At 49.2% G+C, this 13,158-nt stretch overlaps 1 protein-coding gene across 1 annotated transcript in view; it reads left to right on the top strand.

Annotated features, from left to right (window-relative positions):
* Positions 1 to 13,158, top strand: part of ABCC6 (ATP-binding cassette, sub-family C (CFTR/MRP), member 6) — a 68,921-nt gene that overhangs the window by 10,720 nt on the left and 45,043 nt on the right. The window contains 3 exon segments of the mRNA XM_010839910.1: positions 3,652 to 3,783; positions 8,090 to 8,293; positions 11,168 to 11,345. Coding sequence (XP_010838212.1) covers positions 3,652 to 3,783; positions 8,090 to 8,293; positions 11,168 to 11,345 — 514 coding nt within the window.

The raw sequence follows: 13,158 nt of genomic DNA, 5'->3' as shown, positions 1-13,158 counted from the left end.
GGGGGTGGGGGGTGCCCCCCCCCCACCTACATGTGCCACTCTTGTTTGTTACCACAGCTCTTTCCCAAGGAGATTTCCCCAAGCCTACCAAAGTCAGCCAGGCTTTCTCCATCCCAGCCTGGGTGCTGGGATTTTAGTGTGTCCACCATCCATATCCCATTGCTACTCACTCACTGGAGTGAGATTGGAGTCCTGGCTCTGTCTCTTAGCTGGCCACATCACAAGCATTTAGTCTGAGTTTTCCCCTCTGTAAAATGGGAACAACTCTACCTTCATTAAATGTAAAGTACTTAGTGCTTGTATATAGAAGGCACTCAATAAAATCATATCTCTATCTAGTCCTTCCACCAACATAGTAGGTATTTAATAAGCACCTACTATCTGCTAAACACCAAGGGTGAGGAGGCAAAAGACCAAATCTTTACTCACTAGAGGCTCCCAGGCTGGTGGAGAAGATGTTTCTCCAGGGTTAGCACACCAGGCATGGAGGAGGTACCTACCTCCTGGACCCTCTCTTGACCACACTGCCATCAGATCATACTTGAATTCCGTCTCCACCACTTCCTGGCTGTGTGACCTTGGGCAAGCTACTTAACCTCTCTGTGCTGCAGTCTCTGCACTTGTCAAATGAGGATCATAATAGCATCTACCTCACAGGGTTTTGAGGATTAAATGAAATGAGGTTTCTGAAGCACTTAGAATCTGGCCCATAAAAAGTTTTATATAAAGTGGTTGTTAAATAAATGAAGGATAGACTACTCTGTGGAGAAGGCAATGGCACCCCACTATAGTACTCTTGCCTGGAAAATCCCATGGACAGAGGAGCCTGGTAGGCTGCAGTCCGTGGGGTCACTACGAGTCGGACACGACTGAGAGTCGGACACGACTGAGCGACTTCACTTTCACTTTTCACTTTCATGTCAGTTGAAGAAGGAAATGGCAACCCACTCCAGTGTTCTTGCCTGGATAATCCCAGGGATGGGGGAGCCTGGGGGGCTGCCATCTATGGAGTCGCACAGAGTCAGACACAACTGAAGCGACTTAGCAGCAGCAGCAGCAGACTACTCTGAGGGTTTCCCAGGTGGCTCAGATGGTAAAGAATCTTCCTGCAGTGCGGCTGACAGGTTCGATCCCTCGGTTGGGAGGATCCCCTGGAGAAGGGAATGGCAACCCACTCTAGTATTCTTGCCTGGAGAATCCCCTGGACAAGAGGAGCCTAAAGGGCTACAGTCCATGGGGTCACAAAGGGTTGGACATGACTAAGCGGCTAAACAACAACGAAGACTACTCCGAGGGAATGGAATTGGTGGAGGGCATGGAGTTGGTGGAGGGTATGGAATTGGTGAAAAGAGCCTGGAAGTTTGCTAAACATCTCTGAAGAGAATCTAGCCCACTGTTTACCAAATGCAGGCATTTATGGGCCATTCCTCAAGCTTTTTGCCTTATTTGGGTATCACTTATACTCAATTTACTTAATGTTCTTTCTTTGGATTAATTTGCTTTCTCTATTTTGTGTGTGTGCTTAGTCGCTCAGTTGTGTCTGACTTTGTGACCCCATGGACTGTAGCCCACCAGGCTCCTCTGTCCATGGGATTCTCCAGGCAAGAATACTGGAGTGGGTTTCCATTTCCGTCTCCTTTCTCTACTTTAGTAACCTGTTATAAGGGAAACTTCCTATCACTACCAAGATCACAAAAATCTAGAATCCCTTGCCATGTAGAATGCTAAAAGTAGTTTCAGTGAAAAACAAATATTATGAATAATTTCTGGATTCAAACTGTTGCTTGCCTGAGTTTACTCTGTATTAGAAAAGGGAACTTGAAAAGTCTCAAAAAGGAGCTCAAGACCAGCTCCAAACAAGGCCTCCTTGGTGTCACAAGAAAGATGAGAGACCTAAAAGGAAAAAAAAAAAACCATTCCTGCTGTGGAAGTCTGCAGTGGTTAATTTCTTTTCTTTATGGCCTGCTGGCTTATTTGCCCCAAGGCATATGGGATCTTAGTCCCCTGACCAGGGCTCAAACTCATTTCTTCTGCATTGGAAGGTGGATTCCTAAATTCCTAACCACCAGGGAAGTTAATTTCTTGTGTATGCATGTTGGTTTGAAAACTGGCCTCAGTTAACCAAGGGCAAGGAGAGACAGAAGAAAGAGGCAGCCACTCCAGGCTGGAAGGAGGCAGGGTTAACAACAAGCCAGGGATCTTACATACGAGGCCTGTCTTGGGCCCTGCAAGCTGAGTACATCTCACTGGACTCCCTAGAGTTTACAGAGAAGCCTTAACGGGGTTCAAACATGTACATCATCCAGATAGTCTAACACTTACTCTCAAAGTAGCTCCTAATGTGGGAACAGTGGGCAGAACGTACGTTCCAAGCACAGGGGAGGGAGGAGCTCAGATTGCCCGGGTCCAGGTCATAGGTGCACCATTGGCCACATCCTCTAGATAACCTCCTTCAACAGTGCACCAACTACAGTCATCTCATATACCAGTCCCAAGCATGAGAAAACATTCTCATTTTAAGGTGAGAAAACTGAGGTTCATTGTTGGCAAGTGACTTGCCCAAGGTCACAGCACTGAAAAGTGGTGATTTTATTTGACAAATCTTGTGCCCGGAGCCCGTGGTAAAGAACCCATCTGCCAATGCAGGCCAACATAAGAGACGCAGATTTGATCCCTGGGTCAGGAAGATTCCCTGGCAACCCAATCCAGCATTCTTGCCTGGAAAATCCCATGGACAGGGGAGCCTGGCAGGCTACAGTCCAGGGGTCACAGAAGAGTCGAACACAACTGAAGCGACTTAGCACCCATGCACACACATGCCCTGAGCTGGGAGGTGGTGATAGAAGAGGGAGAATCTTTGTCTCCATGAAACTTATCGCTAATGGAGGAGAAAGACTAAATAAATAATCCGACCAAAAAAAGTAAACAGTGGTCATCGCAGCAAGCATTAGAAAGAAACAGCTCAGGAAACTATGGGATCTTGCAGTGGGGAATCTACCTGGACTCAGGTGTGGGGGTCATCAAGTGGGCTTTTAAGGAAATCATGTCCAAGCCAGAGATGAAAGACAAGTGAGAAGTGGCAGGGAAAGAGTTTTAAACAGAGGGACATGCATGTGCAAAGGTCCTGAGGCCAGGTGGCTGGAGCAGTGAACCAGGAGGAGAATGGGGAGAAGTTCAAGTTTCCTCCACTATAACAGTTTTCAACTCTGGACTTCTGACTCCTAGGGAGGCTTATTTATTTCCCCTGTTACAGGTTACTCCTTGGTTAAGTCACTTAATCTCTCTGAGCCTCTGTTTTCTTCCTCATCTGTAAAATGGGTCAATAGTAATCTATCATATAGGCTCATGTGAGAATTAAATGATAATCTTTGTAGACTGGGAAGCGCCTACCACTGTTCAGTTCAGTTCAGTCGTTCAGTCGTTCAGTCGTGTCTGACTCCTTGCGACCCCATGAATCGCAGCACGCCAGACCTCCCTGTCCATCACCAACTCCCGGAGTTCACCACTGTTAGATAAATTGCTTTCCTTGTACCGAGGGGCCAGCGCAGGTGCAGAGAGGCAAACAACTTACCAGGGATCACACAGCTACCAAACCAGGGCACTGCAGAGGTGGACGCGGGAAGGGCTGGCTGTGGTGACCCTCTTTTATAGGTTGGTCTGGAAGGGCTACCGGAGGCCACTGGGGCCAAAAGACCTCTGGTCACTTGGGAGCAAAAACTCCTCTGAAGAACTGGTTTCCCAGCTTGAAAAGGAATGGACAAGGAACCGCAGCGCCACCCAGCGGTGAGTGTGTGGAAGGTGGGCGCTTAGCCCGAAGCTGGTCAGCAAAGCCCTTGGTCCCACAAACCCCGCCCCTACTCTGGGCTGAGTCCCCGAGAAATAAGTTCTCAAATAGGTATAATTAAGCCTGGGTTAAATGTAGCCCTGCCGTCGAGTGGTTGATGACCTTGGACAAGTCGCTTGACCTCACTGGAGCTTGATGTTTCAGGGCACAGACAAAAGTAGCTCTGTGGCAGGACTGAGAAGTTTCCCTTGCATACTCTAGGACTTATCGATGGCTAAATCCCACACATTAGGAGGAGACAGAGAGAGACAGAGCCTACTGGCTCATATAGCTGAGAAGGTGGGTCTGGCCTCAGGTGTAGCTGGATTCAGAACTTGCGTGATGTTCACTATTGTCCGACACTGGTCTCTCCATAAGGCCTGTCCCATACTACGCCAACTCAACACCCACTTCCTCACCATCCACCTAAAAAAAAAAAAAAACTCAAGGAAGGACTCTGATTGGCTGGCTGAGTCATGTGCCTCTCAGGAGCCAATCCCATGGCTGAAGGGCAGGCCACGTGATTGGCAGTCCTTTCAGAGCCACACAGGGAGGGGAGGGGCTGCTCCCGGAAGGAAAGGTGTATGTTTTCCAAAAGGGATAAATAATATGACAGATCGAAACAGCAGCTCTCTCTCACCTCAGGCATATCTTGCTGTACTGCCCCTGCACTCTTAAATGAGTTTTGAGTTCATCCCAAAGGGCCCTGGAGGTCTTGTCCATCCTCTCCCAGCTCTGCTCTCCCCTGCCACCATAAGAATGATGGTCACCCAGTATTAGAGCTGAAGTAGAAGCATTCTCCAGAACGGCTTGAGAATCTGTGAACAACTGACAGTAAGAAAGCAGAGTGGCAGGGTTATACAGAGATCTGGCTCAGGCATTTTCTGAGCTCACTGCTTATACATAGGAAAGAACTTTGGTTTTGTTTCTAAAATATGTTGCAACCTTTGCGGGAAGGGCGAGGACGTCATCTTAAGAGGTCACAGACCGATTCGTCTGCTGGCCAAGTCGGGGTCACAGGTGTGTTTGGCCAGCATGTATCGTGCTGTTGTTTGAGGTTTGTGCTTTGTTTTGTTTTTTTTGTGTAAGTTGCCAACATTTAAGCTGTTGGAGATGTCACAAAAATATGGAATTTGGGTGTCTCTTAAAGTGGAATGGCAGTGTTAGGTCGTATCCCTCATGACAACGGGAGGGTGGATCTGGGAAGTGGTTGCCCTGTGGAACAGGGCGTGTGTGCTTCAGTTTGCCACAGCCTCTACCCCTCCCTTTTACATCCCCCAGCAACACCCGGCCCTCACACCCCCTTCCTTGCTCTGTGGTCATTTTTGGAGCTGGCACTAAATCGCTTTGGGACCAGACACGGAAGACCAGCCAACAAGTCTAGTGGTTTCCCTGCTGGCTCAAACAGTAAAGAATCTGCCCTCATTGCAGGAGACCTGGGTTTGATCCCTGGGTGCCGGGGCCAAGGAGAGGTGACATCTTGGGGCTACAGGGATGACCAGGGTAGAGATGTGAGTGCAGGGTTAGAAAAATGGTTGAATTAGAAATACTGCTGGCCTCAGAGGCTGGGGTAGGGGTAGGCTTCAAGACAGGTAGTAAACTAATATTTGTTTATTTCTTTGCAAGCAAAGTGGTAATGACTGGCTCCTTGTAGCCTTTTGTGCTAAAAATACCAAGTTGTCCTAGGACTGCTAGTTGAGATTTGTCCTTCCCCTTCATCCTGAGGGGGGCTTCCCTGGTGGCTCAGAGAGTAAAGAATCTGCCTGCTATGCAGGAGACCTGGGTTCAATCCCCGGGTCGGGAAGGTCCCTTGGAGAAGGGAATGGCTACCCACCCCAGTATTCTTGCCTGGAGAATTCCATGGACAGAGGAGCCTGGCGACCAACAGTCCATGGAGTTGCACACAACTGAGAAGCTAACACTTTCACACTTTTCATCTGGAGGAGATGCTCAGAAGATTCTTGAGAGGGGAAGGGGGACTGGAGGCCCAGCTTGTGGTGGACGGGTATTCACCCCGTTAGCTGGGCTCTGGGAGTATAAAGGCTGACATTGACGGGGCAGGGAATGGGGATGTCTCAAGTTGTCTCTCTAAAGAAAAAGGCCCAGGCACGCCACTGATCCTTAAACTCACTCACGTGGAAGAGGGCTGGGCCATTTGCTCTGCAGGACAGCTGGAAACTCGGCTCTGTTAAAAACCAGGCCAGGAGACTAGTTGCACAGCATTCTAGTAAAAGCAACCAGTGGGTTAAGTCGAGTGTCAGGAGGAAATCTGGAGAAGTCAGTCCATTCCCAGGCCGTGGGTGCTTGACTGAGGGCCTGGCAGCCAAACCCTGTTTGGATGATGGGGATACAGCCATACACAAGTCAGCTGAGGCCTCTCTTGCCAGAAAGCTGATTTTTTGGTGGAGAAGACAGATACTTGCAAGTTGAAGTCAATGCTGGGACAGAAATAAGGGTCTGGTATGGGGAAACAGGGCTACTGCAGTTTCCCAGCAGGGAAAGTGTCTTTGAGGAGGTGATGCTAAAATGAAGTCAAGCCTTGGGAAGAACTGGGCAGAGACATTCCAGATCAAGGGCAGTTTGTGCCAAGGCCTGAGAAAGGTGAGCTGTGGGTGTGTCAAGGAGCAGAAAGAAAACCAGCCCAGGAAAGAGGACCAGGATGAAGTAGGGAAGTGGGCAGGGGCCAGGCCACACAAGACTGTGTCTAGAAATGGAGACATTTTATTAAACCATTGAAGGATTTTATGCAGGAAAAAAAAAAATAGTCTACCCACTTGGAGTCCTAACAAGACAGATGAGAAAAGGAGTTGGAGACAGCATGGCTCTGAGGGTGATGAATGAAATTATTCCAGCCGGTGGGCAGGAGTGGGCAGGGATGGCCTTTATAAGAAGGTAATATCCTTTTGGCATTCAAGACCCAAGTATCCAAATGTGAGTGGCAGGCCATGCCCAGCTCATGATGGAGGCCAAGCCACAGCTTACCAGAGATGCCAAGCTAAACCACAAGCCAGGTCAAGCCGGAAGGGGCAAGACCTTGACTTTGTTTGTGAGGGCTTGGGAACCTACACTCATCAAGGGCTTTTTTCTTTTTAACTTTTTGGTGAGAGAGGGGGCTCTGTGTGAACTGTGAATCAAGGTCTGGGTTCAGGACTTCCCTGGTGGTCCAGTGGTTAAGACTTCCACCTTCCAATGTAGAGGATGCACGTTCAATCCCTGCCCAGGGAGCTAATATCCCAGGTGCCTCACAGAGAAAAAACCAAAACATGAAACAATGTTGTAACAAATTCAATAAAGCCTTTAAAAATTATCTACATAAAAAAAAAAATCTTCCAAAAAAATTCTAGGCTCAAATCCCTGCTCTGTCCTCCATGTGTGACCTCAGGCACCTGTCACCACCTCTCAGAGCCTCAGTCTTCTCTGAGGTCAAATGGGGATCCTGTGACACCCAGGGGGCAGGGAGGTTGAGGGGAGTTGATGAGCTTATGTGTGTGAAGGACTGATCCTAGTGCCTGGCCCCAGGTCCCAGCTCTCAGCACCACTGAAGTTCTGATAATCTCATAGGCTGTCAGAGCTGGAAGGGACCCAGAGTAGGGCCAGCTCCATCTTTGCATGAGGATACAGAGGCACAGGGAGGCGAGCAGCCTGCCCAAGGCCACACAGCAACCACATGGCTGCCAGGCTCTCCCTACGGCCAAAGCCTGCCTCTGGAAGGGCCCTCGGGCCTCCCCGATCCTCCTGTCACTTCTTCCCCCGAACCTTTCCCTGATAACCCAGGGCCTGGGATCTTAGACATCACAGCTGCCTGAGCTTACATCTGTGGTTTCACTCAGACCAGGGGTGCCAGGCTCAGACCTCAGCAGTGATTCTGAACTGGTCCTCAACCAGTTCTAAACCACCTCAGGGCTGGCTGGGGTGGGCTGCCTAAGGGATCAGAAAGTGCTCTGAAGGTTGGGATTGAATCCCAACCCTTTTATTTCTCAACCGTGCATCCTTCCCCAGCTTTACCTTCTGAGCCTCAGTTTCCTCATCTGTGAAATGGGGTAACACCCGAGGGAGCTCTCTGGGGTCTTTTTCTTAAGGTCACTAATCCTACTCATGAGGGCTGCACCCACATGACCTAATCACCTCCCAGAGGTCTCACCCCCTAATACCATCACACTGGAAATTAGATTCAACATGAATTTGGGTGGTGGGCGGGATGGAGGTGGGGACAAAAACCTTCAGTCTATTAAAAGGGCCCAGAGCTGATGTCTTCTCTCCCCTAAGGCACACCAAGGCGACAGCATTTAAAAGGAAAGGAAGCCGTAACAAGGAGGCCCCAGAGACGGAGACCCTCTTGCCGCGACAGCGGGGGAAGAGGGGCCCGCTGCTGAGGGCCATCTGGCAGGTGGGCCGCTCCGCCTTCCTCCTGGGGACCCTCAGCCTCATCGTCAGTGATGTCTTCAGGTTCACGGTGCCCAAGCTCCTCAGGTGGGTCCAGGCCTTGGGTGCTTTGTTGAGGCTGGTGGTCCCCGAACGGTGTCCTTCCAGGACCTGGAGGGCCTTCAACCCTCCTTCCACCCCTGCCTGGACCTCTGGCGCTCAAGGCACTGAGGGTGGATGAAAAGGGTGCTGAGGAAGAACAGAAATAAATGAAAAAGTGACTCCCGTTTCCCTCGGGGAGAGAAAATGAATGAATTTGGGCTGACTGCATCACTTTGCTTTCACTGTACCACAAAAGTCCCCAAAAGTGAGGGGCTTCAAACCGCTTCCTTGGCTGTGATGGTGTGGGGCATCAGTTCATGCTGGGCGCAGCCTTGGAGGGTTCAGTCGTGTGTCTGCAGTCACCAAGGTGGTCTCAGCTGGGACATCTCGTCTCTCCCCTGATGGTCTGTCACCCTCAAAAGGCTGATTTCCAGCTCGTTTGCAGGGCTGCTTGGCAGGGTCTCTAGACAAAGCCCTTTTCTCCTGAAGCCAAAGCTGGTTGTACAGCCAGCCCAGATTCAAGGGGTGGCCTGTAACTTTGCTCAAGCTGCCGTAGCAAAGGACTACAGCCTGGGTGTCTTGAGCAGAAATCGTTTTCCCGGTGCTTATCTTTTCTACTGTCGTTTCTTTCTTTTCTTTTTTGTAAAATTGAAGTTTAGTTGATTTATAATGCTGTGTTTCAGATGTACAGCTAAGTGATTCCGTTTCATCAGATTCTTTTCTCTTAGAGGTTATTATAAACTATTGAGTGCAGTTCCCTATTCTGTACAGTGGATCCTTGTTGGTTATTACTATTTTATAATAGTTAATCCCAAACTCTTAATTTATTCCTCCCCTTTGGTAACTTTGAGTTTGTCTTCTATGTCTGTGAGTCTATTACTGTTTTGTAAGTTCATTTGTATGATTTTTTTTTGTTCCACATGTAAGTGATATCATGTATTTATCTTTGTCTTACTTCACTGTGTGATAATCTCCAGGTCCATCCATGTTGCTGCAAATAGCATTATTTCATTCGTTTTTATGGCTGAGTAGTATCCATCTCTTTAATCTGTTCATCTGTTGATGGACCCTAGGTTGCTTCCACATTAGGGTGGAACAATGGACATTAGGGTGCATGTATATTTTGGGATGGTGTTAGTGGTAAAGAATCATCCTGCCAAGGCAGGAGACACAAGAAATGAGGGTTCAATACCTGGGTTGGGAGGATCCCCTGTAGTAGGAAATGGTACGCAACTCCCGTATTCTTGCCTGGAAAATTCCATGTAGAGAAGAGGCTGGCAGGCTACAGTCCCTGGTACCTCAAAGAGTCTGACACGACTGAGCGACTGAGCACACGCACACACATCTTTTTGAATTATAATTTTCTCTGGATATACCCAGGAGTGGGATTGCAGGATCATATGGTAGTTCTATTTTTAGTTTTTTTAAGGAACTTCCATACTGTTCTCTTCCCCGAGAAAAGGGATAGGCTACCCACTCCAGTATTCTTGGGCTTCCCTTGTGGCTCAGCTAGTAAAGAATCCTCCTGAAATGTGGGAGACCTGGGTTCGATCCCTTGGTTGGGAAGATGCCCTGGAGAAGAGAAGGGCTACCCACTCCAGTATTCTGGCCATGGACTGTATAATCCATGAATCCAGAATTCCAAGGACTGTATAATCCATGGTGCCTCAAATAGTCAGACATGACTGAGCGACTTTCTCTCACATTCCTACCCCTCTCACATACTGTTCTCTATAGTGGCTACAACAATTTACATTCCCAGCAACAGTGTAGGAGGGATCTCTTTCTCTTCACACCCTCTCCAGCATTTATTGTTTGTAGACATTTTGGTGATGGCCATTCTGACCAGAGGATGAGATGGTTGAATGGCATCACCAACCCAATGGACATGAGTTTGAGCAAGCTCTGGGAGTTGGTGATGGACAGGGAAGCCTGGTGTGCTGCAGTCCATGGGGTCGCACAGAATTGGACATGACTTAGCGACTGCACAACAACAAAGTCTAACCGGTGTGGAGTGATCCCTCATTGTAGTTTGGATTTGCATTTCTCTAATAATTAGCAATGCTGAACATCTTTTCATGTGCATTTTGACCACCCATGTGTCCTCTTTGGAGAAATGTCAATTTAGATCTTCTGTCCATTTTTTATTTGGGTTATTTGTTTTTTTGATATTGAACTGTGGGAGCTGTTTGTGGATTCTGGAGATGAATCCCTTGTTGGTCACATCGTTTGCAGATATTTTCTCCCAGTCTGGAGGTAGTCTCTTCATTTTTGTTTCTGGTTTCCTCTGCTGTACAAAAGCTTCTGAATTCAATTAGGTCCCATTTAAACAACAGACATTTTTGTCTTCCCATCACCGAAGGCTAGAAATTCAAGATCAAGGTTGTTTCCCCTGAGGCCTCTCTTTGCCTTGTGCACAGCTGCCTTCTCTCCGCATCCTCATATGGTCTTTCCTTGGAACACACGCACCCCCGGGGTCTCCTTCTGTGTCCAGATTTCCTCTTTTTCTAAGGACACCAGTTGTCCTGGATTCAGGCCCCTCCTAACGGCCTTGTTTGAACTCAGTCGCCTCTTTAAGGGCCCTGTCATCAAATGCATGGTCATATTCCGAGGCACTGGGGGTTAGGGCCTTAACATATACATTTTGGGGGGACACAACTCAGCCATAACAGGTGGGGATAAAAACTCTGCCTGTTGATTGGAGATGTAAGTCATGGTGGAAATGAGCATGGACAGTGGGAGAAATAGTTGCAATCGTTTTTGCAAAAACAAAAGACCCTCCAGTACTGTCTGGTCCTCCAGACCTGGCCAGGCTTAGGCAGAGGCAGTAGCCATGGGCACCTTCTCTCACCAACTTCTCCCTCCTTCTCCTCCTGCAAGCCTCTTCCTGGAGTTTATCGGGGACCCCAACACCCCAGCCTGGAAGGGCTATCTCCTGGCCGTGCTGATGTTCCTCTCCGCCTGCCTGCAAACGCTGTTCGAGCAGCAGCACATGTACAGACTCAAGGTGCTACAGTTGAGGCTGCGAACAGCCATCATTGGCCTGGTGTACAGAAAGGTGAGCCCCGGGGGAGGGGCGTGGCCTTTCCTCTCTTTCCAGCCTGTCCCAATTTACACACAGACGTCCCAGCCAAGGAGAGCCACGTCACTGAACTCTCATCTGCGCCCCCAAGCACACTCATTCATCACGTTTCTCATAGTTGCTCATACTGCACTCTCACCTTCTTGGTTATTTCTGTAAGACCTTGTGTGATCTGACCCTGAGACCTCTTCTGTCTAATTACATCACATGCTTCCTTCACACCTCCTTTCCTTTCCTCCAGCCACACCAGTCTCCTTTCAGTTCCTCAAGCATCCTCCTACCTCAGGGCCTTTGTACGTGTGGTTCCCACTGCCTGGGCACCCTTTCCCCAATTCTTCATGTAGTGAATTTCCGCCCATCTCTCTGTGGATAAAGGACTAACCTTTGGGCTGTGTGGAAACCAGATAAAGGTAGACTGTCAGCTATTTGACCAGGTAACACTGCTTACAGTTGAAATGACCCCTGAGCCACTGGTAAATGGAATCTGGGCTGGAAGTTCTGTCAGTGAACTGTGACACCTGGAGGGAAGCCAGCGCTTTGGGCTTTTCTCTGTGTGGTCATTCTTGGAAACGAAGCCCGTGAGGCTGCTGCTCTAAGACATGTTGGCCCCTCTGGGTCTGCAGCCTCTGAGACAGGACGACCCAGTCCCCACTGAGTCCCTTTCTCATACCTGAGCTGTCACCTGGGAGAGGAGGGGAGCAAAGGGAACAGCTCCAGGGTGGCTGTGTGAGTGTCTCCTGAGTTCCCGACCACGTGGCTCGCTGGGAACGGGTGTGACCTGTCCTGTCTTTTGAGTCCACATGTGGAGCTGAGGCTGTGGGAAGGCAGCCTAAGGGCTTTGCATTTCCCATATTTTGGAGAATTTCAGGGCAGCCTCTTCATCTCCTGATGGGTCAGACCCCCCAGTCTGCCCTCTGGGCTGCTTCTGTATTAACCAGGTTTAAAATTAATTTATTTCTTTTTGGCTGCACTGAGTCTTTGTTGCTGTACTCGGGCTTTGTCCAGCTGCGGCGAGCAGGGGCCACTCTCGAGTTGCGGGGCATGCACTCCTCGTTGTGGTGGTTTCTCTTGTCGTGGAGCATGGGCTCTACTGGGCAGGCTCTGTAGTTGTGGCTCACGGCCTTAGTTGCCAGAGGCATGTGGATCCTCCCCGACCAGGGGTTGAACCCATATCCCCTACATTGGCAGGTGGATTTTTAACCACTGGACCACCTGGTAAGTCCAGCTGTGCTTCCTTATTTTCTGTCTGGTGCTTCGACATCTGGGGCCTTGCTGACCCTGGAGGGACTGTCCCTCTGTCCCTTCCGAGGTCAGCCAGTTCCTCCAGATGGTACGTGACTCATCGGAAAGCATGCCTTTCACATGCAAACCAACCCACCCTGACTCACACTCCACCTGCCTCCTTTTGAGGCCCTCAGCCTCTGGCCATTGTCCTTGCTATAATCACCCCAGGGCCACGTATTAGACAATGAGGCCCAGTTCCTATGCCCAGAGCAGCTGGAATTACTCAAACTAGCCAATCCTAAACCTGCCGACCCTGTCTGACTTTCCCATGAAAACCACAGCAAGCTCTTGCCTATGGTTCATCCCACCCTGCCCCACTCCAGTGCTTCCCCAGGTGCTCCCACCCCATAGTGTGGAATACCCCTTTCTATTGAGATTGTTCAGTGTAATAAACCCTCTTGTCAATATTAGTCTTCTCTGGTCTGTGGGCTTGCCATACTTGAATAATAATAAAACCTATATTTTAAAACACTTCATGACACTCATCATCGGTTCAGTTCAGTCG

Source organism: Bison bison, unplaced genomic scaffold (assembly GCF_000754665.1).
Source record: "Bison bison bison isolate TAMUID 2011002044 unplaced genomic scaffold, Bison_UMD1.0 scf7180017864135, whole genome shotgun sequence".
Taxonomy (NCBI): Eukaryota; Metazoa; Chordata; class Mammalia; order Artiodactyla; family Bovidae; genus Bison; species Bison bison.
The sequence above is the reverse complement of the archived record's forward strand: the minus strand, read 5'-3'. Positions and strand labels throughout refer to the sequence as shown.